The following is a 26,320-nucleotide window of genomic DNA, read 5'->3' on the forward strand; positions in this document are numbered from 1 at the left end:
GAAGTTGACTGAGGCACCTAACAGAGCCCTTCCATTCTCAATGTTATTTCGATATTTTTAGCCTTTTTGTTTCTTTTACTTTCCTTGTAGTATTCTCCCAAATTGAAAAAAAGAATGAACACTAGCAGAAAAATTCATCTCAGGCAGACTTGGGGCCACTTTCCCAGCTTTTAGATTTAAGAAGCGCCTGAGGGCGTCTCATCTCCAAGCTTCATAGACACTGTTGACAGCTTTATTGTTAAAGCTGACAAAGATCCTTCAAAGTCTGACATGTTTCTGCTTCCTTGCCATGGGAATGTGGCTATGAACATTTGTGTACGAGGTTTTGCATGGATATTTTTTGTTGCATTTCCCTTGGGGTAGTGGATTGAATGTGTCCTCAAAAAATTCATGCGGAAGGGAGTGGGGATGTTACTGTCTGGTCCATCCTCTCTAGAGTCTTGCTCATCCCCAGGAACGTTACCCACAATCATGGGAACTTCTGGTTTCACTCCCTTCCCAGAATCTCTCCTCTCTTCTCTTTGCCCTGAAAGTCACTGCCCCTTTTTTCTGTACCCTTCTTCCCGGACACCTAGACTGACCTCATCAGCAGGCTCAGGTTTCAGGAAAATTAATTCAGGAAAGGAAGTATCTTGCAAGAAATTTCTTTTAGTCCTAGAATCATAATACTTCCCAGAGGTGAAAAAGCGCAAAATGGCATGGGTACCTTTTTGGAAGTAAGGATGGAAAAAATAGAGGTGGAAGAACACAAGTATCTCAAAAAGAGTATTTTGTTAATATCTGTATCTGTAAATATCTATATCTACATCTATATGTCCTTACAATATATAGTTTTGCTCCACTCAATCACAGAATGTGATTGAATCAACTTTTTTCTATTATACGTGCTGCCGCAATAAATATACTTTTATAGGGGCGCCTAGGTGGCTCAGTTGGTTAAGCGACCGACTTTGGCTCAGGTCATGATATCACAGTTCATGGGTTCAAGCCCCGCATCGGGCTCTGTGGTGACAGCTTGGAGCCTGGAGCCTGCTTTGGATTGTGTGCCTCCCTTCTCTCTCTGCCCCTCCCCTGCTTGTACTCCGTCTCTCTCTCTCAAAACTAAAGAAAAACATTAATATATATATATATATATATATATATATATATATATACACTTTTGTATACATTTTGTACATCTGAGGGAGTATATCTTAAGTATATAGTCCCTTCTCAAAATGTAAAACAAGGTCACCATATGAGTTAGCAATGCCACTTCTAGGATTTACCTGTCACTGTTGGCTTGAGCTGCTGTAACAAAATACCACAAACCGAGTGGCTTAAACAACAGAAGTTTATTTTCTCACAGTTCTGAAGGCTCAAGTCCAAGGTTAAGGTGCCAGCCAGTTTGATTCCTGGTGAGAACCTCTCTCCCGGCTTGCAGATGGCTGTCTTCTCACTGTGTCCTCACATGACATAAAGAGAGAAAATAGTTCTCTCTGTCTCTTCTTCTTATGAGGACACTAATCCTGTTGGATCAGGTCCCCACCCTTATGACCTCATTCAACTTAATTACTTCCATAAAGACCCTATCTCCAAATACAAAATAATGGAGGTTGAGGCTTCAAAATAGGAGTTTTGGGGGAACATTATCCAAAAGAAGTGAAAAAATACACCCACACAAAAACTCATATGCAAATGTTCCTAGCAACATTACTCATAAGAGCCAAAAAGTAGGAACTACCCAAATGCCCATCAATTGACAAGCGGATAAACAACATGTGGTATATCTATATGATAGACTGTTATTCAGACTTACAAAGAAATGAAATTGTGATACAACACGGATGAACCTTGAAAACACCATGTTAAGTGAACAAAGCCAGTCACAAGAACTATGTAATATATTGTATGATTCCACTTATATGAAATGTCCAGGATAGGTGAATCTACAGACAGAAGACAGATTTGTGGCTGGCCAGGGTGGGGGCTAGGAAGTGAAGTGGACGGAAAATGAAGAGTGAATCGTAACACGGATGGGGTTTCTTTTAGGGAAGCAAAAATGTTCTAAAATTAGATTGTGGTGATGGTTACATAACTCCATGAATATAATAAGACCCACTGAATTGTATGGTGTGTGAATCAAAAAAGCAGTTTCAAAAGATACATATATTCCTAAAAGTGGAGTGTCCAGGGATCAGTGCAGAACCCACTATGCCTAGGTGAGCTCATTCAGTCCCACGGCTCTATACATCATCTGCATGTCAGTGACACAATTCCAACTTCCTGCCTTGCTTGATCTCTCCTGTGAACTCTCTCTTGCCTTGTGCATGCAAATGGCTTCTTGACATCTCTTCTAGGATAGCTCATAGGCATCTCTAATTTTCCCCCCAAAATGCTGTTCCTCCTCTGTCTTCCTAAATCCAAGTTACGGTACCGCTATCTACTCAGTTTCTTTAAAAATCCAGTGATCATCCTTGATTCCTCTTTTCATTAACTCTACATGCTATCCACCAGTAATTCCTGTTAATTCCACTTAAACTAACCCCAGCTTGACCTCTTTGCACTGTGTGCCCTGCTCCCACCCTTGTTTTAGCTACCATTGTCTCTCATGGGATACTCTGACACTGTTCTCAGGGGTCTCCTTATGTCCTCTCATAGACATCTATAAATTCATCATCTACTCAGATGCCAGAATGGTCTTTTATAAATGTAAATTAAATATAGTTCCTCCCTTTCTTGAAACCCTCTATTGGCTGCCCAGTTGCATTTAGATGAAAAGCTAACATCCTGAGGCACCTGGCTGCCTCAGTCGGTAGAGCATGCGTGCGACTCTTGATCCCGGGGTTGAAAGTTCAAGCCCCATGTTAGGTGTAGAGATCACTTAAAAATAAAATCTTACCTCTCTCGACTCCACTTCATCATACTCAGTGTGTGGTTGGTGTATTTTCAGAGAGAGAGGCAGGCCCTCCTAATGCACTTCAGACCAGCCCGAGTGGCCTCTGTTCCTAGGATTACAACAGCTTCTATATGCATCAGGAGCGTTGTGTCAGATGAATCCACCACCCCCCTCCTGCTGTTTTCCCTTTTCCAGCCAAGGCCTCTTTTGATGCCATGTCCAAGACCTACAGCTATCTCACCCCTGGCCTCTGGAAAGAAACTGTGTTCTTCAAGTCTCCCTATCAGGAATTCAATGATCATCTTGTAAAGACCCATACCAGAGTCTGTGTGTGGAGGACCCAGGCTCCAGCTATGGCCACCACATAGTTCTATACTAGACAAATGCAGTGAGGGGCACCTGGGTTGCTCAGTCGGTAGGCATCTGACTTTGGCTCAGGTCATGATCTCACAGTTTGTGGGTTTGAGCCCCGCGTCAGGCTCTGTGCTGACAGCTCAGAGCCTGGAGCCTGCTTCGGATTCTATGTCTCCCTCTCTGTCTGGCCCACCCCTGCTTGTACTCGTACATGCTCTCTCTCTCAAAAAAAAATAAACATTAAAAAAAAAAAGTGAATTAAAGCTCGTTAAAAAAATAATAAAATAAAATCTTAAAGAAAAAAGCTAAAACCCTTACTCTGGTTTACAAAGTCCTTCGTGATCTGGCTCCTGCATTATCTCGTACATATTGGCAAAGCTCTTTCTCACCTTAAGACCTTTGTACTCCTTTTGTTTCGATTGCTCTGCACCAGGATTATAGTATGGCTAATTCCTTGTCATTCAGAACTCAGCTTAAATGCTACTTCCTCAGAGAGGTCTTCCCCAAACACCTAATGTAAGTAGCCAGCTTTTAAAAATTATTTTATTGCTAATATTTCTTGTTTATTGGTGCTTTCATGACTTGTAAGATTTTTAATATTTGAATAGATAATACATTCACGTGCTTCAAAAGTCAAAAGTCATACATGGGTGTACAGTGAAAAATCTCTCTTGTTACTCCTATTTCCCAGTTTCTGTTCCTCACTTCCACTCTTGGGATAATTTAGTAAATATTTTTCTTTTATGCCATGCTTTTGCACACAATGGCAATTTCTTGTACAATCTCTTAAGCTACGTGGTGTCTTGTTTTTCTCTTTCTATAGCTTGAATATCAGCTTACCTTAAGAACAAAGGGAGGGGTGCCTGAGTGGCTCCGTCGGTTAAGCATGGGACTCTTGGTTTTGGCTCAGGTCACCATCTCACAGTTCGTGAGTTCGAGCCCCACGTGGGGCTCTGCATTGATGGCACAGAGCCTGCGTGGGATTCTGTCTCCCTGTCTCTCTGCCTCTCCCCTGCTCACTCTTTCTCAAAAATAAATAAACAAACATTAAAAAAAAAAAAAAAAAGAACAAAGGGAATTGCTTGAAGGAAGCACTAGGTTGAGGCTTAGGTTCTGGACAAATAACCAAGATAGAAGAAGAACCAGAAAAGAACTGTAATGGCAAGTACTGTTTAGTCATTTGGTCAGAGTCTGCTGCCAGATGAGTGTATTCCAGCAGTTTTTTCCACTCAAGAATCCCCCTGGAGACAGAATCCAACTGGCCAGGAGTAGGTCATGCATTACCCTTTGGCCGTAGCAGGACAGTAAGAGGAAGGACATAGCAGCCCCCTGGGACCCTTTGGCTTCTGTACTGGAAGGCAGGACGCTTTGGCTATATCCAACTGTGGAGCAGTAGTTTGCCAAAAGGAAACAAACATGATGAGGAAGAATTAGGGTGGGAGAGGGTTGCCGTGGCCATGTGCAACTGCCACAGTTTTATCCCTGTGTCTAACTCCCTCCTCGGAGGCACTGCTGGAGTGCCTCGGAGGCACTCCACTGGCTTTGCCCAGCACTCAGGGAGACCAACAAACAGGTGTTTGTCAGCTATAACCATCAAAGCACAGACAGTGGCCAGTGGCTTCACGTTACCTGTAGAAAATACGATCAAGGAAGGAGGTGGCTTTCCCAGAAAAGTTCTGGCAGAGTGCCAGAAGTGAGGACTTGTAAGTTATGTACAATATACATTTAAATAAATGGATTGAGGGGTACCCAGGTCGCTCAGTCGGTTGGGCTCCTGACTCTTGATCTCAGCTCAGGTTTTTTTTTTTTTTATGTTTGTTTGTTTGGTTTTTTTAAATTTATTTTTGAGAGAGACAGCGTGAGTGGGATAGGGGTAGAGAGAGAGGGGAACAGGATCTGTGCTGACAGCGGTGAGCCTGATGTGGGGCTTGAACTCATGAACCCTGAGATCACGACCTGAGCTGAAGTTGGATGCTCAACCAACTGAGCCACCCAAACACCGCTCAGCTCAGGTCTTGATCTCAGGGTAGTGAGTTCAAGCCCTATGTTGGGCTCCCTGCTGGGGCTTGACACCTACTTAAAAATAAATCAATGGGACGCCTGGGTGGCTCAGTCAGTTAAGCCTCCAACGTTGGCTCAGGTCATGATCTCACAGTTCATGAGTTCGAGCCCTGCTGTCAGTGCAGAGCCCCCTTTGGATCCTCTGTTACCCCCCCGCCCCCCTCTGCCCCCTTCCCCACTCACTAGTGTGTGTGCTCTCTCTCAAAAAAACAAAACAAAAAACCCCCAAATAAATAAATGATTGAATTCCAAAAACAACAATAAAGGCCTCCCCTATAGCTAGTTTATGCTTTGTTTTACATATGTAACACTATAACAAAAGTAACCTAGGTCAACAGTAGAGGCCCAGGATAATTGTTTTTCTTTTATTTAGTTAGTTTTTTGTTTGTTTTTCATTGGTTTGCCTTTTGTTTTTGTTTTTCTTTTAAAGGAGATGGTACATTATTCAAGTTGGAGAAACACTGTCATAAATTCCTACTAAAGAAATGTTTTCCAGTTGGCTTACAATGCAGTCAGCCCCTTACTATCAGTGAGCAACAGGTAGGCTGAGAATAACAAAGAGACCCTTTATTGAGTTAGTCCTATGCCTTTTAATGGCTACTTATTACCTTAGTTACCCAAAGACCACATTTAAGCTTTACTTTGTAAGGTCTCTACTAAATACTTAGCCCATTCTCTTACTCGTTTTCTATCTGGGTGGAGGGAGTAGTTTATTTCTTCATGTTACATCATTACTATTATTATTTATCAGAAAGGCATTTTGACTTGAAAAAAAGTTTTTGGCAGGGGAATACAACTTTAAGTTGGAATTTGGACATAGAACAAATTTAATGGGTGGCAGAGGAACATTTCAGATACAACCATATGAGTACAGGCTTCAGAGTGGGAATGTGGGGGCGCCTGGGTGGCTCAGTCCGTTAAGTGTGACTCTTGACTTGGCTCAGGTCATGATCTCACAGTTTGTGAGTTCTAGCCCCACATTGATCTCTCTGCTGTCAGTGTGGGGCTTGCCTCAGATCCTTGGCCTCCCTCTCTCTCTGCCTCTCTCCCGCTTGTGTGCTCTCTCTCAAAAATAAATAAACACTAAAAAAAATTATAAAGTGGATGTGTATAATGTTTGTAGGTGGGGGAGGACGAAATTGACGGGCTCAGGTTAAGTAAAGGCATAGTGGGAGATAAGTCCAGAAACTGATTATAGAGAGCTTTGACTGTGAAGCTGAAATGTTTGACCTATATGGATATGAGTTTTGGGGCACCTGGGTGGCTCATTTGGTTAAGCGTCCCACTCTTGGATTTGGTTCAGGTCATGATCCCAGGGTTGAGGGATCAAGCCCCCCACCTTGGGCTCCACACTGAGCATGGACCCCACTTAATATTCTCTCTCTCTCTGCCCTTTCCTCCCCTCCCCTGCTGGTGCACACACTCTCTTTCTCTCCCTCTCAAATAAAAAAAAAGGATATTATTTTTGAACAGAGACATAAAATGAAAGCAAATGATTAAGATTAATTTGGCAGTTGTGTGCAGCATGAGCTATAAGACAGGGATTCCAAGAACACAAGTTAGGTGACATGAATTGTGCATATATATATTCCAAGCCAGGAGGAAATTATTGGTTTGATTTTTCATTTGTTGTAGCAGTCACGTAGCTCATTGTTACCCCTGTTGGAGCCATGATATAACACAGTAAATGGCAATAAATTCTTTCAACAACTTCCTCATTAAATTCATAGGCATATGTGACTTGTGGTCTCAATGAATTGAGAATTTCTTTTCTAAATTTTTTTTAATGTTTTATTCATTTTTGAGAGACAAAGAGAGATAGAGTGCAAGTGGGAGAGGGGCAGAGAGAGAGGGAGCCACAGAATCTGAAGCAGGCTTCAGGCTCTGAGCTGTCAGCACAGAGCCCGACACGGGGCTTGAACCCACAAACCGCGAGATCATGACCTGAGCCGAGATCATGACCTGAGCCGAAGTCGGCCACTTAACCGACTGAGCCACCCAGGCACACCTAAATTGAGAATTTCTTAGTATTAGTGACGTTCTTTATGGTGCTGAATCCTCTCGCTTTCCTCTGAACTATTGACAATTATATTCCATTTTTTTCTAAGCCTTCTAAAACTGTCTAAATTGTATATATTTTATATATTTAGTGCTAAGTCACTTAGCAAATGCTATTCTTTAATTTTTGTTCATCTTCAGTCCAGAACTTTACAAACTTCAATTGGCCAAGCTTAGGATTCAATAAATTAAAAAAAAAAAAAAAATACACATTCAATTATTTTTTTAACTTTTTTTTTTTTAAATGTTTATCTTTGAGAGAGAGACAGAACATGAGCAGGGGAGGGGCAGAGAGAGGGAGACACAGAATCTGAAACAGGCTGCAGGCTCTGAGCCGTCAGCACAGAGCCTGATGAGGGGCTTGAACTCATGAACCATGAGATCGTGATCTGAGCCAAAGTCGGACACTTAACCGACTGAGCCACCCAGGTCCCCCTACACATTCAATTCTATTATCAAAGCACAAATACATTTTCATAAAACTTATTGGAAAATCTATGAGTTTATCTCTTGGAATTACTACTTTGTTTCAAAGAACATATGATTATTTCTTTAAATGACCTGCTTTATTTTCAGTTTCCTTTACCTAGTCTTACATGTTCAGTTCTCTATGGTTGCCTTAATCTGTCAGGTTTTTAAAAAAATTTTAATTAAAAAAAATTTTTTTTAATGGGTGCCTGCTCCTTCCCTGTTTGCACTCTGTCTCTCTCTCAAAAATACATAAACATTAAAAAAAATTTTTTTTAGGGGCACCTGAGTGGCTCAGTCAGTTGGGTATTGTACTTTGGTTCAGGTCATGATCTCATGGCTCATGGGTTCAAGCTCCACATTGGGCTCCATGCTAGCAGCACAGAGCCTGCTTTAGATCCTCTGTTCCCCCCCCCCCCCCCGCCCCTGACCCTCCCTGCTTGTTCTCTCTCTCAATAAAGAAATAAACTTAAAAAAAAATGAATTTTTAATGTTTATTTTTGAAAGAGCGAGACAGAGAGAGTCAGAGAGAGAGGGAGACACAGAATCCGAAGCAGGCTTCAGGCTCCATGCTGTCAGCACAGAGCCTGCTGCGTAGCTTGGACCCACAAATTGGCAAGATCATAACTTGAGCTGAAGTCAGATGCTTAACTGACTGATCCACCCAAGCACCCCTAATTTTTAATTAAAAAAAATCTCTATGTCCAACATGGGGCTTGGACTTCTAACCCCAAGATCAAGAGTCACGTGTTCTACAAACTGAGCCAGCCAGGCACCCAAATCTGTCAGCTTTAATAAATCATTTCTTTCTTATACAGTGTTGACATCAGAGTATCATTTATTACAACTAAATCTCTTTAAAGTTTTTACCTTTCAAGTGTGTAACTATTCGCATTTTATAACTTCTAGAGGTCAGTGGGTTAAGCGTCTGACTTTGGCTTGGGTCATGATCTCATAGTTTGTAGGTTCGAGCCCCACATCAGGCTCTGTGATGACCATGCAGAGCCTGCTTGGGATTCTCTGTCTCTCTCCCACAGTCCCCACTTGCTCACTTGTGTGCCCCCCCCCCCCCAAATAAATACCTAAACTTTAAATGCAATTTCTGGTAAGTGACCTTACAAGTTTCGGAAAGATTTACAAATTACTTTTGCAGCTCATCATTAGTACTACCTCGCCCACTGAGGTCCAGATATCTGCCATTATTCATTAAACCAATTCTCAGATAATCAGATGTGTTTTTCTTTCTCTATATACGGTAACAAGTGTAACTCAAGGATAATCAATTGGTCATTCTCCTAACGCATACAGTGTTTTATAAAGAATGCACATAATACAGCAGCTAGTGCTACAGTGTTTCCCAGACATCTCTAGGAAAAGATGCTCATTGATCAATGGTCACAAAACATTCTACAGAATTAACTTGAACTAATGGGTTAACATAGAAATTTTACTAATATTATTGCTTATTGTGCTGTTAATATTTTTTTACCAGCCAGTACACAGTAAACACATGCCATTACCACTTGTTAAGGTCCCGTATATTCAACCACATTAAATGTGACGTTGCATTACTGTAAGGTTAATGGAATAACCAGAGAAAGTCTGCAGTTAGCCAACTGGAGATGGTGGGGGTTTAAGGAGCCAAATGCCAATTGGGTTATATCTGAATTCACATTATTGTGGGGTCCATTGTGATGAGTCCTTTTGTGTATTCTTACCACCAAATATCAGCCCTATATGTATGGCATTAAGCCTGTTCTAATGACAGGGAGAATGCAAAGTACGGGTCAGATAAGAGACCTCTTAAAGGACAAATCTGTAGGACTTGGGAGGACTGGAGAGACAGAGGAGACGTGGGCAAATCAATCAAAAACACACTCCTGGTTCACTTGAAGAATAAAGATTGTGACAAAAGGCAGGGAGAGAAGTGGTTCCATTCCATTGTTTGAATTGGTAGAGAGATAGGAAGGGATGTATAAGTTGGTTTTAATTACATTATTTCAAGGTGACAACACAAAACTCAAGTGAATAGGCAGTTACAGGACCTGAATTTGAGGTCAGGCTTTGGATGAAATGGTAATCATGGACAAAACAGTGAGCAGTCTAAGAATCCTCTCAGAAGTGAACAGAACATTGAATAAGAGTCATTAGAGAAAGAATTCGAGGTAGAACCGCATTAACATAAATGCTAACATTTGAGGCTTATGATATCTTTTCAAATGAATACGTTATTTTTTTTTTAATTATTTTTTCAACGTTTATTTATATTTTTTGGGACAGAGAGAGGCAGAGCATGAACGGGGGAGGGGCAGAGAGAGAGGGAGACACAGAATCGGAAACAGGCTCCAGGCTCTGAGCCATCAGCCCAGAGCTCGACGCGGGACTCAAACTCATGGACCGCGAGATCGTGACCTGGCTGAAGTTGGATGCTTAACCGACTGCACCACCCAGGCGCCCCAACGTTATTTTTTTTAAAGTTTATTTATTTTGAGCTGGGGAGGAGCAGAGAGAGAGAGAGAGAGAGAGAGAGAGAGAGAGAGAGAGAGAGAGAGAGAGAATCCCAAGTAGGCTCCATATCAGTGCAGAGTCTGATGCTGGGCTCGAACTCAGGAACTGTGAGATCATGACCTGGGCTGAAGTCAAGAGTCAGATGCTTCACTGAGCCACCTAGGCTCCCCACTCACATGTTATTTTAATGGAACCCTTGAGAGGTGGGGGGTTAGTTTCAAGTATATTTATTCATTCATAAATATTAAGTGCAGGGCACCTGAGTGGCTCAGTCAGTTAAGTGTCCGACTCTTGATTTTGGCTCAGGTCATGATCTCACAGTTCATAAGTTTGAGCCCCACACTGGGCGCTGACAGTGCAGAGTCTGCTTGGAATTCTCCCTCCCTCTCTCTCTGCCCTTCCCCTACTCACTCGCACTTTCAATCAAAATAAATATTTAAAAAATATCAAGTGTTTCTGGGAATACAGGGGTGAATATGTCACAGTCCTTGCCCTTAATGAGTTTCCAATCCAATGGGAGAGGCAGATAAGTAAACAATTACCCCCCCCCCCCGTGCCACCCATTACAGCAGTAACAATGCTGTTTAATAGTTGGCTATTTACTTGCTAGCCTCCATCACAGAAAAATCACAGGGTTATGGAATGGTGTCTTTATCACTCTTATATCTCCAAAACCTAGCAAAGGATCTAGCACATAAGCATTCAGGAAATATTTCTAAATGAATTAAATGAAAATAGATGTCAGCAACAATGAGCACTATTTTATGGCAGAGTAAACTGTTAGGAAATATGGTTATGGTGGGTTGGAGATAACGTTTTGGGAAGTCTTATGTATTATACCAAGGAATTTATAGGTGATGGTACTAAGGATTCAAAGAGAATATAAGCATGGCGATGACCATCACATTTATGCTTTAGAAAGACAACTCTGGTTGGAGTGGATATTATTATAATACACGAGTGGTTTCCAAACCTTTAAACGCATATAAACGTGCATACAGAATGAGAGGCCAGTGGGGTGCCTGGGTGGCTCAGTCAGTTAAGCGACTGACTTCAGCTCAGGTCATGATCTCGTGGTTCCTGTGTTTGAGCCCCGCGTTAGACTCTGTGCTGACAGCTCAGAGCCTGGACCCTGTTTCAGATTCTGTTTCTCCCTCACTCTCTGCCCCTCCCCCACTCATGCTCTCTCTCCTCAAAAATAAACAAACATTAAAAAAAAATTAAAAAAGAAAAAAAAAAGAATGAGAGGCCAGCTGCCCAGAACAATGTACTTTGACCTATACTCAAGGGTCTGGCTCTGCTCAGCAAGTGCTTGAAGAAAAAAACAAATCATCTGGTACCTGATAGGTACTTCATATATGTACATTTCCTTCCCCTTTTCCTTCTTCTCAATCAATACACAGATTAAGAAAGAGCCAATGGGGGCGCCTGGGTGGCGCAGTCGGTTAAGCGTCCGACTTCAGCCAGGTCACGATCTTGCGGTCCGTGAGTTCGAGCCCCGCGTCGGGCTCTGGGCTGATGGCTCAGAGCCTGGAGCCTGTTTCCGATTCTGTCTCCCTCTCTCTCTGCCCCTCCCCCGTTCATGCTCTGTCTCTCTCTGTCCCAAAAATAAATAAGCGTTGAAAAAAAAATTTAAAAAAAAAAAAAAAAAAAAAAGAAAGAGCCCTTGGGTGGGGCACCTGGGTGGCTCAGTCGGTTGGGCATCCAACTTTGGCTCAGGGCATGATCTCGAGGTTCATGAGTGCAAGTCCCTGCATTGGGCTCAGTGGGACTCTGCTTGGAATTCTCTCCCTCCCTGTCTCTCTGCCCCTTCCCCCCCTTGCTCTCTCTCTCAAAATATGTGAATAAACATTAAAAAAAAAAAAAAGAGCTAATGGATAAACCTTGAGGCTGAATCTTAAGGCAGAGGATTGAATAAGGCCCTCAAGAGGCAGAAAGGGAGGGAATCAAGAACAGGACAGCTTGCTTGGCCTATGTCATGAGTACAAACAACTTTTCTTGAGATGAAAGGAAGACAATTTGAGACAGACTTAAGAAGTAGAGAGGAGGAAAGTTAGGAGAACTTACATTAACTGGGAAGAGTGGAGAAGAAGCAGGGGACATTAGATTGACCAATGGGAAATCTCCATCAGGAATAGATAAAAAAAATAAATAAAAGGGCTTATGGAGGCTGTTAACATGTTAATTTGCAACAGCTACAAGGGCAGTTCTGAAAACACTCCCCAGCAGTGCTCGGCAATATGGGGGGAGCAAAGTGTGCAGGTGTTGGATGCTTCTAGAATTGGGAACTGGCAGGATGAGAAGGGCCTAAGGAAAGGACCCTGATCTGAGAAATTCTTGAAAGGCTGCCTAAAGTAAATAAATACAGGGCATAGGTCAGGAAGGAAAGGAAGTCAAATTAGAAGTTGACACAGTGGGGGTGCCTGGGTGGCTCAGTCAGTTAAGCATCTGACTTTGCCTCAGGTTACCATCTTACAGTTCGTGAGCTCGAACCCTGTTCAATCTCTGATCAGCGAGGAGCCTGCTTCGAACTCTTCCTTTCTCTCTCTGCCCCTCCCGCTCATGCTTGCCTACTCTCTCAGAAATAAACATTTAATAAAAGGTAAAATAGGGGCGCCTGGGTGGCTCAGTCAGTTAAGCATCTGACTTTGGCTTGGGTCATGCTCACGGTTCCTGAGTTTGAGCCCTGTGTTGGGCTCTGTGCTGACAGGTCAGAGCCTGGAGCCTACTTACAACTCTGTGTCTCCCTCTCTCTCTCAAAAATAAACATTATAAAAAAATAAAATAATTTGAAATCTTCCATTTTAATTGATATAAGGAAACCTCAAAATCATGGGTATTTATGCTACATTATGGAAACCTGAACTGTTTATGAATTCATTACATAAAAGAAAATTTTAATGATTATTCAAAAAGATCTAATGCTAACTATATAGACAAAATAGGGGCACCTGGGTGGCTCAGTTAAGCATTGGACTTTGGCTCAGGTCATGATGTCCCAGTTTGTGAGTTCGAGCCCCACGTCGGGCTCTGTGCTGACAGCTCAAAGCCTGGAGCCTGCTTCGGATTCTGTGTCTCCCTCTCTCTCTGTTCCTCCCCGCAACTCATGCTCTGTCTCTATCTCTCAAAGATAAATGAACATTAAAAAACAAAAAAGAAGTATTGTTAAAAAAAACTATATAGACAAAATATTTACCTTTAAGATGAAGACTGCCTAAGTAGATTATTCCTTACTTAATCAAATTACTTTTGGCTTGGTGCTATTCATGATTCTTTTGTCATTTGTATCAGGCCTTCGTCAATGACAGAAATGCTTGACATGAAATTGGGATCTTACAAAAAAATCATTTTGTCTATTAAGTAACAAAAAATCTATTCTTTTCACTTGAACTATAATCACAGTTGTCAATACAGAAAACACTGTAAGAGTAGTTTAAATCTAATAAAACATATTATCTACTTAGGTTTAAACTACAATTTTTTTTTTCTGCAAAAGGAAAGTCTTAGAACCCAAGTAAACTGGATTTTGTCATTTACAAGACATGTATTTTAAAACATTTTCACATTTTCTAGTCTATGAAGGTTCAAAAAATAAAATTTTTTGCTTGCCAAAACCAAAAGAATGAAGGCTAATTATGTTGCCATAAATCACTTTCAGCAAGATGTTAAATCCATCAGCTCTCTATTCCACTGTGTCAACCTTAAAAAAAAATAATTTTAATGTTTATTTGAGAGATAGAGAGACAGAGAGAGAGTGAGTAGGGGAGGAACAGAGAGAGTCACAGAATCTGAAGCAGGCTCCAGGCTCTCAGCTAGCTGTCAGCACAGAGCCTGACGCGGGACTCGAACCCATGAGCAGTGAGATCACAACCAGAGCTGAAGTTAGACACTTAACTGATTGAACCAGCCAAGTGCCCCTAATTTATTTGAGAGAGAGAGAGAGAGAGAGAGAGAGAGAGAGAGAGAGAGAGAGGCCGCAAGTGAGTGAGGGGCAGAGAAGGAGAGGGAGAGAGAATCCCATGCAGGCTTCACACTGTCTGCATGGAGCCTGAAGCAGGGCTTGAACTCACAAAATGAGAGATCATAACCTGAGCCGAAGTTGGACACTTAATGGACTGAGGCACCCAGGGTGCCCCAGATCCAAATTATTTTAAAAGTTAGTAAAGATAGTACCCAGCTTTTCAAAGATTTAGATTGAGTGCTTCAGTGAGAAGTTCTCATACAAGCACATGGTGATTAGATCTGAGATAACACACCAGAATAGAACCAATCAAGCAAAATGCAGTGTTTCTGGAAAGCAGTTTTGTTTTGGGAGGTCAGCAACACTTCTAAGTGAAGGAATCAGGGTTTTTCCTTTGCTACTTCTTGTTGCCACAGATGGCTCCAGGGGCTTGGGGGTGGAAAGTACACAAAAGGGATAGGGGGTCAGTATGAAAGCACTGTAAAGCTAATTAGTGCCTGATAGCATAGGCTTTGACTACTTTTCAGCCAGCCAAGCACCAGCTCTCAGGTCAACACTTTACATTCCTTTAATCACAGAGATTAAAGATACCTACTTCCCTTTCCATTCAAGCACCAATTGCCTTCAGTAGTGGCAAGGAAAAGGACACTTCCTTCTGCTTTTATACTTCAGGTGAGCAAACAGCTCTTTTATGATTTTTACTACTGATAGGAAAATATAAAAAGGTTTTTTTTCCCCCAAATATTTGAGTGAGTGAGAGAGAGAGAGCAAGTGCACATGATCTGGGGAGGGGTAGACAGAGAGGGGGACAGAGGATCCGGAGTGGGCTCCGAGCTGACAGCCCCCCACAGGGCTCAAACTCATGAACCATGAGATCATGACCTAAGCCGAAGTTGGATGCTTAACCAACTGAGCCATGCAGGCGCCCTGAAAAATATAAAAAGACTGAAATAAAGGCTACTTCATAAAATACATTTTCCACGTGCCCTTTTTTCTTTCCAAACGGAAAGACAATGCCGTATCCAGATACTAATCAGCTTTGGGTCACAAATTACATTTAGAAGGAAAAAAGAATGAATGTGGGGTAGCATATAAATTCCAGTAAGTGGAGACTCCTTGGTTAAGGAGAATTTGCTGGGTAGAGAGGATGAAAAACAGGAAAAGGTAAGAAAAAGGGCCAGATCGCTTACTGCTTATCACAGTCAGCTTTTTCATGGCAGACTTTAGTAAGGGAGTTTCCAAGAGGAGATGAAGATATTTTAAGTAGCAACATTTAGGAAGAAAGAGGAGGTCCTGTGGTCTTTGGGTCAGCTAGCTACCGGATCTGGTTCCAAGTAGTCACTGGCTTGGAAATGGGGTAGACGAAGAATGGGGAATTGCCCATACAGCACAGTTAGAAGTATCTGGATAAGAATTCCCAGAAGCTGAAGTCTTCTTTATTGATAGAATTAGCAGAACATTTGTGGCAGTTGTCCATAAGGTCCCAACACAGCACATTCTGACATTCATATTAGACCTATTTAAATGTGGCTCCTTTTGATTCCATCAACTTTGTACTATGATGATTATCTGTACAAAGGGGTTCTAAATTGAAACAATCTCACTCACATCACCCCAATTCACTCAGTTTGAGGAGACTAACAGCTTGGTCCTAATTTTTAAAAAAGTGATAGGCTAAAAGACAAAAAAAAAAAAAAAAAAAAAAAAGTCAACTAAAATAAGCTCCCAGGCCTAATCAAGAATGACTTAGTATTATTCATTCTCTTCTTTGAACATTTTGCTTAAGTGCTTTATTAGAGCTACAAGCTCAGGGTTCCCACCACGTGCATCAATTTGTTTATAGGCTTTAGATTCAAGCTCTTTAAGAGTACTCCGAGTGTATTCAAAAGAACCTACATTCTCAAGATAATGTACACAGTATTTTTTAATATCTATATTTTCGGTTCTCTGGCGCAAGATACTCTGCACTTGGGTGCTTTCAGGCCTTGACCAGATGGCATGAATAGTAGGGAACGAGAACTTTCCCTCTGTTAGATCTTCACAAAAGCTTTTGTTTTCACTATATTCTTTGGAGTGCAGATTAGCATAATCATCCCTAATTTGGAAAAAGAGCCCGAGTGTATTAAGTAGTGGCTTTAGATCTTCTTTGTAATCAGAGAACAACTGCATGAGACCCACTGCTAATCCAAACAGCCCACCTGTCTTTTGTAGCACCATAGCCTTATATTCTTCTTCGGTGGGACAAGTGTAATTATCCCTCCAATAGATATCTAGGCCTTGTCCCTGGTGGAGTTCCAGAAGCTGGTGGGTAAAAAGCTTTACCGCATCGGGGTGATCAAGGGTTAAGACTTTCTCTAGGCCAAGAAAATACACGTAATTGGCAGAATTGATGACGGACGGAATCCCATAGATACTGTGTGCCACAGGAAAGCCACGTCGGAGTTTTGAGTTGTCTTCGATATCGTCGATGAGCAAACTGGCATTATGCAACATCTCTGTCACTTCAATGATAATCTGACAAAAAAGACGATGGACAATTTCATTTTATTTGAATGTGCAAATATTCAAAAAGCTTATAAATAATTGAATTAACAGATTACAAGTCCTGGATTCCTTAGTTTTTACAACTGGTATTTACTTAGCAATGTCAATATAATACAATATATGCGGGGCACATTAAACTCAATTAAGAGCAACGAGTATTTTGTGTGACATCTATTAATTTCTTAAGGATTAAGAGGTTTTGAATTGCCTAAATACCTGCAGTTTATCTTCTGGAACTTTGAGCCAATGATTAAATGCCTGTGAAAGTTTGGTTCTCACTTGTTTACCTGGAATTAAAGAATAAAATTCGGCAATAAAATATTTCAGTTATAAAAAACACATTCAGACACTTCCTCTACGACTGATCAGACTTGATGAACCCAGCCCCACTAATCCATTACTAGAGAGCTTGCCTTTCACTACTGGGCCCTAAACGCCCCACCCCCTCTGCTGAAATTCAGTCTAAAACGCCACAGCCTTTCAAAATTAGGGCGGGCAAAGACATTCTGAAGTATTCCAGGGGCCCACTAGTAAGCCTACTCCTTTCACTGGAATGAAATGGGCATTTTAGAAACTATGATCTAATGCATTCCTTTTTTGAAAAACAAGTTAGTCTAGTTAGTGGCAGTTAATTAGCACTATCCATTTCAGAGGAACTATGGGGATTTTTTTTTTTTTTTTAAGTAGGCTTCACACTCAGCGTGGAGCCCAACGTGGGGCTTGAACTCACAACCCTGAGATCAAGACCTGAGCTGAGATCAAGAGTTGGATGCTTAACCGAGTGAGCCACCTAGGCACCTCACTATGGGTATTTTTAATGAAGCATACTTTGCTACTGATTTACCTCATATAATTACCTCTTACAAGTATCTACCATTCCTTTAAAGTTTTAGAGATTGTATAGTTCTGCTTCTTTCCTATCAAAAAATGAGATTCCCATTCCCTCAGGTATTCCCTTTTAGGATCCCAGTTTAGTAAAAAATGAGTCTTTTTATTTTGACTACGGCCATTAGTTTTTCAATATTATCATTTTCTTACATGGAAAGCTCAAGAGATTTTTGGCTAGTAGTTATCAATAGAAGTCATTTTAGCCCAAATATAAAGGAATGATAGATAAAAACCCCAACCAGTTCACTTAATAATGTTCTATGAGCTTCCTGCTAAAGTGAATGCACAGTCACATCCTAATTTCAGATGAGGTTTCAGAAAATAGTTACATAAAAAGTTCCAGTGAACAAAAACAGTATTTTCTAAGACTTATCTAGGTTTTTTTCTCTGTACCAATCACCCAAAGGAATGAATACATAAACTCTCATCACATATCCAAATGAAAGAAAGTTGCACTTTCTGTGAGAAGTCTGGAGGGGAAGGCTCTCTTAGGGTTCAAGAAGGAGTATCTTCTGTCTCCTAATCCTTAAGGTGAACATGGTCTGGGTAGCAATTATATACTTTATACTTTTGATCTACTTTCCAGTTTAGCTAAGGCCAATCTGGGCTTTACTTACAATGTACAAGTGTGTAAAGTAACCCATATCACTTTAGAAAATAAGCTCAGAGGTGCCTAGGGAGTTCAGTTGGTTAAGCAACCAACTCTTGAATTTGGTTCAGATCATCTCAGGGTCAGGGGATTGAGCCCCATGTTGGGCTCCATGCTGAGTGTGGCACATGCTTAAGATTCTCCCTCTCTGCCTCTCCCCCCTGCTTGCGTGGGTTTGCTCTCTAAAAAAAGAAAAAAAAGTTCAGAAGATGAAGAACACAAAGTGGAGAGACATTTTCCTTTTTGCTTTAGAATATATATAGAAAAACAGTCCAATAAATGGCTTAATTTACAAGTTTTTTCCCCCAAACTTTATTTATTTTGAGAGAGAGAGAGAGAGAGAGCCGCACACAAGCAGGGGAGGGGCAGACAGAAGCAGAGTGGGGAGGAAAAGGGAGGGAGAGGGAGAGAGGGAATCCCAAACAGGCTCCAGCTGTCAGCGTGGCGTCCAACTCAGGGCTCCATCTCATGAACTGGGAGATTATGACTGAGCTAAAATCAAGAGCCGGATGCTCAACCGAGTCACCCAGGTGCCCCTGCAGTTGTGTTTGAATATATTCTTTTCCTTTAACCAGGTTCTGGGGTCTGGATTGATACTTTTAAGTCCCCAAATAGTTTCTAACAGATGTTAGTCATAGAAATCCCTCAAAATGAAAAGAAACAATAATTACCTTTCCTCTTTAAAAGACCTTAACATTACGGACTCCCTGGCCTGGGGACCTACACTAGGGCAAATAAACAAACAAAAGTCATTCAACCCCACTAATTTCAAAACATCCTAATACTAATAATTTTTAATTCTTATAATCTTTTATTAGCAAGAGTAATTTCCCAACAGAAAAAATGTTCTGGCCCATCTTGAAGTCACTTTAGTAACTATGAAGTTCTTTGTGAAAAACAGGTTTACTATGCATAGCGCAATTTCCTATTTCTTCTTTTTTTTTTTTTTTTAAAGATTTTTATTTTTTAAGTAATCTCTGCACCCAACGTGGGGCTCAAATTTACAACCCCGAGATCAAGAGTCCCGTGCTCCACTGATGAACCAGCCAGGTGCCCCACAATTTCTTATTTCTTTAAGAAAATCTTTTGAGGTTACATTGTATTATGGATGCCAGAATACATTTGATTAAAACAAATTAGCTACCTAATGAGAGCTTTAAATGTTATCTAATGACTTAGATATTAATTCAAGAGGAGGATTAAAAAATGTTACAAAAGTTCATTACACAGGTAAACATTATTGCTAACATGTAACTACAGGGGTGCCTGGGTGGCTCAGTAGGTTAAGCTTCTGATTCTTGATTTTGGCTTGGGTTGTGATCCCAGGGTTGTAGGTTAGAGCCCCACACTGGGCTGCATTGGGCTCCAAACGTGAAGTTGGTTTGGGATTCTCTCTCTTCCTTGCTCCTCTCATACCCACTCTCCCTACAATAAATAAATAAACACACAAAATAAAATTACAGACAGTCCTTGCTCTGCAAAGTGGCAGGAGACACTCTTTAGACCCTTTACGGCACTGATAACTGGCATATATCACCATAGCCCGGTTCCAGCCAGTGTTTGCAAACTTGTTCCAAAATAAGTTCAACAACAGCTGAAGAGAGTGCAGGAGAAACATCACCATGTTTCTCAGTGGGAGACCCTGAAATAAGTGTAGTTTACTAGCTGTTGAATAAACGTCACTCAAAAGCAGTCTCTTGGCTTTTCCTTAAATAGCAGGAAACTTTCCCTTTGCATTCTCCATTTCTGTCTTCCCTCCAACAACGTTAATTACAATGCCAACGACTATATTCCTTATGTTGTACTTTTTATCTTTGTGATTTATTCATTCTGTAACTGAAAGCCTGTACCTCTCACTCCCCTTCACCCCTTTTTACCCATTCCCTAACCCCTTTGATAACTTTTTTCAAGCTCTATGCCCAACGTGGCTTGAACTCATGACCCTGAGATTAAAAGTCACATGCTCTACTGACTGACCCAGCCAGGCACTGCCACCCCTCCATAACTTTTTGAGCTGTACTTATGATCATTGTTTATGCATGTTATACATCAATAAAAAGCAGCACCATGCCAAGAGCAAGGTAGAATTATGTACCCTGGCTGTAGGTAATAAAGAGGTGCACTATCTGTAACGAATTTCAAAATATTAACAAACTAGAAGTTTCTTAAAAAGTACGTATCTTCTTTGTCCTTCGTATCTTGAGGATTTCATCTTTATTTACTATTTTTTGAGACAGTGTGTGCATGGGGGAGGGGCAGAGAGAGAGTGAGAATGGAGCCAGACTCAGGGCTTGATCCCATGAACTGTAAGATCATGACCTAGGCTGAAATCAAGAGTCAGATGCTTAACTGACTGAGCTACCCAGGCACCCTGAGGATTTCATCTTTAATTTTTTTTTTTTTTGTCACTGGAATCATCACAGTGGAAGGTAATTTATATCCAACAAATTCTGGATACTTTTAAATAGCTTCTGTTGTACTATGGAGTATCTTCATTCTGTCAATTAGATTTCATCTAATAACCTTTGGTGAGTTATATGAGATAATATGGCTGGGTATAACTTGAGTTAGGAAATAGATAGTTCTCTTCATTCTTTTGAAGCACTGACATTAGCAGGTACGTCTTCATTAAGATTTGCCAGAATAGAAATGACACTAATCATGATGGCTTTGAGGACGTAGCTGGGAAGCCACCACTATTCTGCCTTTGATAACCATATTTATTCTCTCCAGGCTCATGAAGAACAGAAACATACCACTGACATGTGCCCATAAAGAAAGATATGCACTTTAGAACAGAAATAAAAAAGTGTTTATCGTGATTGAGTTGAGAACGTTACTAGTCTAAAGGTTAGCTACCTTGCATGCTAAGTAGGTTTTTATGGTTGTCAACTAACTTATCACCTTTTATAATTTCTATAAGAAAGAGAATTCCAAATTTCAAGTACTTGGTTTGTGAATGAATTTTTATTACAAAAACCCACGCTTATTATATATATGAGTTTTTACTTGCTATTATTATTTTCCAAACCAAGCTTAAAAAAATAGCAAAATAAAACATGCACATACATGTGATTAGGCAGGTGTTACTCTAAGAAGCCATGTTCAGATGACCCATCTTTATATACAAATAATGTGGGCTGTTTCCAAGTAATGTGAGTTAGAGATGCATTACTATTTGGCTCTTAAAAGAACCAGTAGTATAAGAAATGCAGTGTGTATGTGATAGAACAAATGAACATGGAAGATAGAGTGAAGCTTTTTGTTGTTATACAAATTGGCGTAACTTCCCCTAATATCTAAATGGTGGGGAATAGGAATGTATGGCATCCATAAAGAATGAAACTTCCAATGAGGTACTCAAATGTTTTAATTTTTTTTTTTTAGTTATGTTGTATAATTGGACATTTTTAAAACAATGCTTCAAAAATGTCCCTTTTAGGGAGCCTGGGTGGCTCAGTCTGTTGAGCCTCCGAACTCAGCCCAGGTCATGATCTCTCGGTCTGTGGGTTCCAGCCCCGCGCTGGGCTCTGTACTGACAGCTCAGAGCCTGGAGCCTGCTTCGGATTCTGTGTCTCCCCCCCACTTCTCTCTCTCTCTGCCCCTCCCCTGCTCACACTCTATCTCTCTCAAAATCAAATAAACATTAAAAAATTTAAAAAAAGCAAACCAAAAATGTCCCTTTTAAGAACAAAAAACTAAAATGTTCTATTTGTCATTTTTCTCAAATGCATGCCTTTAAATAGGAAATCTTAAGAGATGGTAAATCTAATCTTTTCAGTAATTTAACATTTGAATGACTACTATTCTATAAAAAGACCCTATATTAACCATAACTAAAGTTACCTGGTAACTGAAGTAAATACTTATAGGGTTCTAGAAGAATTCTTTGCACTGTTTCTTGCGTCTTCTCCATTGTTTTTGAATTTCAAAGCTGATCTGTGAAAAAGGAGAAGGATAAAGATGATCGTATTCACTAAATTAATTTTGAGTGTTAAACTGCAAAGGAATTTGTATCTCAAGGTGTTTTTGTGCAAGTACACTTTCAGTTTTGTTTTAAAAGAAAATTCCACACAGATGACATCCTGAAACATGCTGAAGTGAAAGAAGTCAGTCACAAAAAACCATATAATATATGAAATGTTCACAACAGGCAAATCTATAAAGATAGAAAGTAGTTTGGTGATTGCCTAGAGTTGGGGTAGGAAGAATATGGAGTATGAAGTTTCTTTTTGTAGGGTTCAAAATATTTTAAAATTAGGTTGTGATGGTTGCACATCCATGTGAATATCCTGAAACCTACCAAAATGTATACTTTAAATGGGTGAACTATATGATATGTAAATTATCTCTTAAGAGAGAGAGAAAAAAAAAAGGGAAGTCTTCAAGTGATTTCATTGGTCCCAGTATTCATCTGGATTTTAAGTGATTTCCTTAGTTACAAAACTAATATTAAGTTTTTCTTACTGTATTCAACCATAAAAGGCATAACACCAAATCAATGTCAAAACAAATCAACAGATTTAGATACTTTATATTTGATTGATTACATAAATTCGTAAACATACTTTTTCCCCAAGAGCATTGAGATACGTTTTATATATTTAAAATTTAAGGGGAAAACTCCTCTCTTGTAATTTCTTTAGAGTCAATCCTTTCAAAGATTCTAATTTAAGACGTGCATTAGTTTGAATGCAATTATCAAAAATATTCCCCTGTATACACACACACACACACACACACACACACACACACACACACACACACTTCTCTGTAGTGATTTATTATTCTGAGTTTTACATTTACTTTGATATTTCCTAGAATAACACTCATGGTCTTCCTACAATCTTTCTTTTCTATTGAATCCAATCTCTACTTTGCTTCTTTGCTGTTTTTTATTTGTCCTTATCTTAGGAATCTTCTTTACTAATTGCTCTCACATCTTGGGTACATTTTCGGAGGTTTCTCACCTTTATCTGTTTTCTTTTGCTTCTATAACAATGATTTTGTCTCTAGGATCATGAACTAAAAAGACTGAAAAGTGCGTTTTTTATAATCTACTCTGGAGTGTTTAGGTGAAACAATTATAAGAACTGAGCGCTCTAGGGGCGCCCGGATGGCTCAGTTGGTTAAAGTCTCTGACTCTTGACAGCTCAGGTCATGATCTCATGGTTTGTGAGTGCAAGCTCCGCATCGGGGGCTTGGGATTCTCTCCCCTCTCTCTCTGCCCCTACCCCGCATGCTCTCTCTCTCAAAATGAATAAACTTAAATTAAAAACAAAAAGCAACAAAAAAAGAACTGAGCACTCCAGCAAAGGAAATCATCTTAGCAATATGACCTCAAGGAGAAACATTCCATGTAGGAAAGTTTTACACCTGCCTTAACTGACAATGAATACCAAGGATGTCACAAGGTGGGGGGGGGGGAAAGTCCAGAAAATATTTTGAAATTATCCAAAAATCAGTTTAGTAATTTTTTATCTATACTGTTCAAACTTTGACATGTTATCTCATTCTTAAGAGATTAAAAAAAAGGTAACAAGAATAATCACTTAGGTAAAAGATTATTGAACAGAATTAAAGGTAAGATAAAAAATAAAAACAAGCATCTTTTATATATTTCTGCATTTAAAGTAGTTGGTGGCTATCTCTTCCCAACAAGGTTGAAAGCAATGTACTTAATTTAAAAATCAATGAGACCACCTTTCAAGAACTCTTTTGTCTCCCTGTGGATCAGTAACAAGTATACTCTTGCCCAGAAGACAGAGCTAACTAACTTTTGTTTCAATTCTCAAGGCTTTGTCAACGCTATTAAAAAAAACAAAAACAAAACCAGTTATGAATCTTTAAAAATTACCTTAAGAACACTCATTGAACAAGTCAAGTCAATTAATGTTCCTTTCCTAGAGGATGTTTATACACAAGTATTCTTGGTAGTAGGAAAATACAGGAACCTCAATTTTTCTAGGTATTGAAAAGTAATGTTTTGTGTCTTCTTAAAGAGTCTAAGGGGTTCTATATACTGTGGCATACATGCTTTTTTTTTTTTTTTTCTTTCTTTTTTTGACCTAATGGAGTCCTATTTATCATGGCTGGAACTTTCAGCCATCATGTACTAGACTCAAATATAAAGGGGCATTAGTGTTACATGAATTCTACTCATTTATTTTTAGACTGAATAACTACAGAATGCCTCTATGAGTCTGAAACTACTCACTTCCAAAACTGGCAAACTGCCTTAAATGGGTTCAAATAGTTGATGGATGAGTATTAATATGAAAATAGATTGTCCCCTGTGTGGACTACTACTGCAATAATCTCCTGGTTGGGCTCCCTGCGCTCACTCCCAGATTAGGTTCTCTAATCTGGATCTCTACTCTTCAGCCAGTGATCCTTGCAAAATTCAGATCTGGTCCTGTTTCCCTACCCATTGAGAACCCTTTGAAAACATCCCTTTGCTCTTAGGTAAGAACAATTCCTTAATAAACTGCATAATAGTAGGCTACTCTCTCGCCTCCCCTCCCCTCTCCTCCCCCTTCAGGTCTTCACAATTAATTCTTCACACTTTAAAAGCCTCTAGACACAGGCTTTCCAACATGTTATTCTTTCTGTCTGGAATGTTCTTTTCTTAGTTAACTTATGATAACCTTTCCACTCTCAGCTGGATCCTCACTTTATTTCCCTTAAGCCAAATTCCCTATTTTAAATTCTCCTATCACCATGTAACTCTCCTTTGTAGCACTCACCACTGCTATTAACTTCACATTCAATTGTGTGTCCATTTTAATATCTGTCTGTCTCACTAGGCTTAGGTCCACGAAGGCAGGGGCTGTTCCGTTTTTCCACATGGTAGGCGCTCAATAAATATGTGAAGGATTGAATGAACTAACGGAAAGTGCCTTCTAACGCTCTAAAAAAATGAAACCAAGGAACAGACTTGCAATATGAAAAGTTATAATACCATGCAAGTTTTTTTTTTTTTTTTTAAGGGAACGATCTGGTTTCAAAATTGCTAAATAGTGACACTCAGCGTAGCTGTGAAACGCAGAGTGAATCCTCCACTTAAACTTTGGGAGATGACAGAGCTGAAGAAAACTGCCTGATATAAAAGCAGTGGTTTTAAATAACCTCAAGGCAGATTTTTAACAGAGACTTGGCAAAAGAACTTCAAGGGTCTACTATGCTGGTAAAGAGCCCGCAGGAGAGGAGAGGTTTCTGCTTCCTCTCCGCTCAGTTGCCCCCTTCCGCCCCACTGGGTCATCTACCGCTCCACCCCTTCTCTAGCAAGTACGGAAAACTCATACACAATCCGGTTCAGCATCCGGGTCCTCACCCTCCTTTCTTTCTTTCCTCCGGACCCCGCCTTCCAGCCTCCCCCGCCCTCATTCCCATCCGGGTTCCCCCCGACCGCCACCACAGCCGCTCACGGTTCAACGGTGATATCACAACTTTCACGCTGCCGGTCCGGGAGTAGCAGTACCCAGCATCAACTTCCCACTTTATAGTTCAGGCCAAGGCTCCTCCGAACGCCTACATAGATCCCTCCCCCTACTTCACCACGGAACTCTCCACCCTTCTCAGCCGCCAGCGACACCGCATTACTCGGTGCAAGAAAATACGCCATCCCGGTCACACTGCGCAGGCGTCGTTGCCGCCTCCCCACTGCTTTGTCGCCCCGCCCCCTCCCCTCCCCTCCCTTCCTCATCTCACGCAGACGCGGGGCATTGCGGGTCTTGCAGTTCTCAGGGGCAAGGGTTTCCGTATTGGCCTCAAAGGTTGGACTACATTTCCCGGGAAGCTTTGAGGCGTAACTTTCTGTTTCCATAGAAGTGGTGGGAAAATGGCGTCGTTGTTTGTATCCCGAGGACCAATGAGAATAGGGTGTAGGCGGGTTCTAAAGAACTCTAACCAATCCGAGGTCATCTAAGAGGCCATCCGGGAAAGAGGTAGG

At 40.6% G+C, this 26,320-nt stretch overlaps 1 protein-coding gene and 1 non-coding gene across 7 annotated transcripts; one reads left to right on the forward strand and one right to left on the reverse strand.

Moving 5' to 3' along the window:
* The first annotated feature begins 2,880 nt into the window (after window positions 1-2,880).
* Window positions 2,881-3,004, forward strand: LOC111557186. The gene has a single exon (XR_002737042.1). It is a non-coding gene; the product is annotated as a small nucleolar RNA SNORA64/SNORA10 family (small nucleolar RNA).
* A 12,698-nt stretch (window positions 3,005-15,702) lies between these two features.
* GGPS1 (geranylgeranyl diphosphate synthase 1) lies at window positions 15,703-26,249 on the reverse strand. 6 transcript variants are annotated; one of them, XM_045039921.1, is made up of 5 exons: window positions 26,080-26,247; window positions 22,216-22,308; window positions 19,041-19,094; window positions 17,049-17,119; window positions 15,703-16,802 (listed from the first exon to the last, which is right to left on the reverse strand). In XM_045039921.1, exon 5 carries the CDS (start codon window positions 16,779-16,781, stop codon window positions 16,041-16,043), a length of 741 nt encoding a protein of 246 aa, XP_044895856.1. In that variant the 5' UTR covers window positions 16,782-16,802; window positions 17,049-17,119; window positions 19,041-19,094; window positions 22,216-22,308; window positions 26,080-26,247; the 3' UTR covers window positions 15,703-16,040. The 6 variants fall into 6 exon arrangements, with proteins under 6 accessions (XP_044895856.1, XP_044895855.1, XP_044895854.1 ...); XM_045039920.1 differs by lacking the exon at window positions 26,080-26,247 and adding an exon at window positions 25,797-26,021; XM_045039919.1 differs by lacking the exons at window positions 19,041-19,094; window positions 26,080-26,247 and adding exons at window positions 25,116-25,279; window positions 25,797-26,021.
* Between the last annotated feature and the right edge of the window lie 71 nt (window positions 26,250-26,320).

Source organism: Felis catus, chromosome D2, assembly GCF_018350175.1.
Source record: "Felis catus isolate Fca126 chromosome D2, F.catus_Fca126_mat1.0, whole genome shotgun sequence".
In the NCBI taxonomy this organism is placed as follows: Eukaryota; Metazoa; Chordata; class Mammalia; order Carnivora; family Felidae; genus Felis; species Felis catus.

Coding starts and splice junctions, on each gene's coding strand:
- GGPS1 (XM_019814302.3), bottom strand. CDS start 22,285: ATGGAGAAGACGCAAGAAACAGTGCAAAGAATTCTTCTAGAACCCTAT. Junction 17,120..22,215: donor GTATTTACTTCAGTTACCAG/GTAACTTTAGTT, acceptor CTTTAATTCCAG/GTAAACAAGTGAGAACCAAA. Junction 16,803..17,048: donor TTCCAGAAGATAAACTGCAG/GTATTTAGGCAA, acceptor CTTTTTTGTCAG/ATTATCATTGAAGTGACAGA.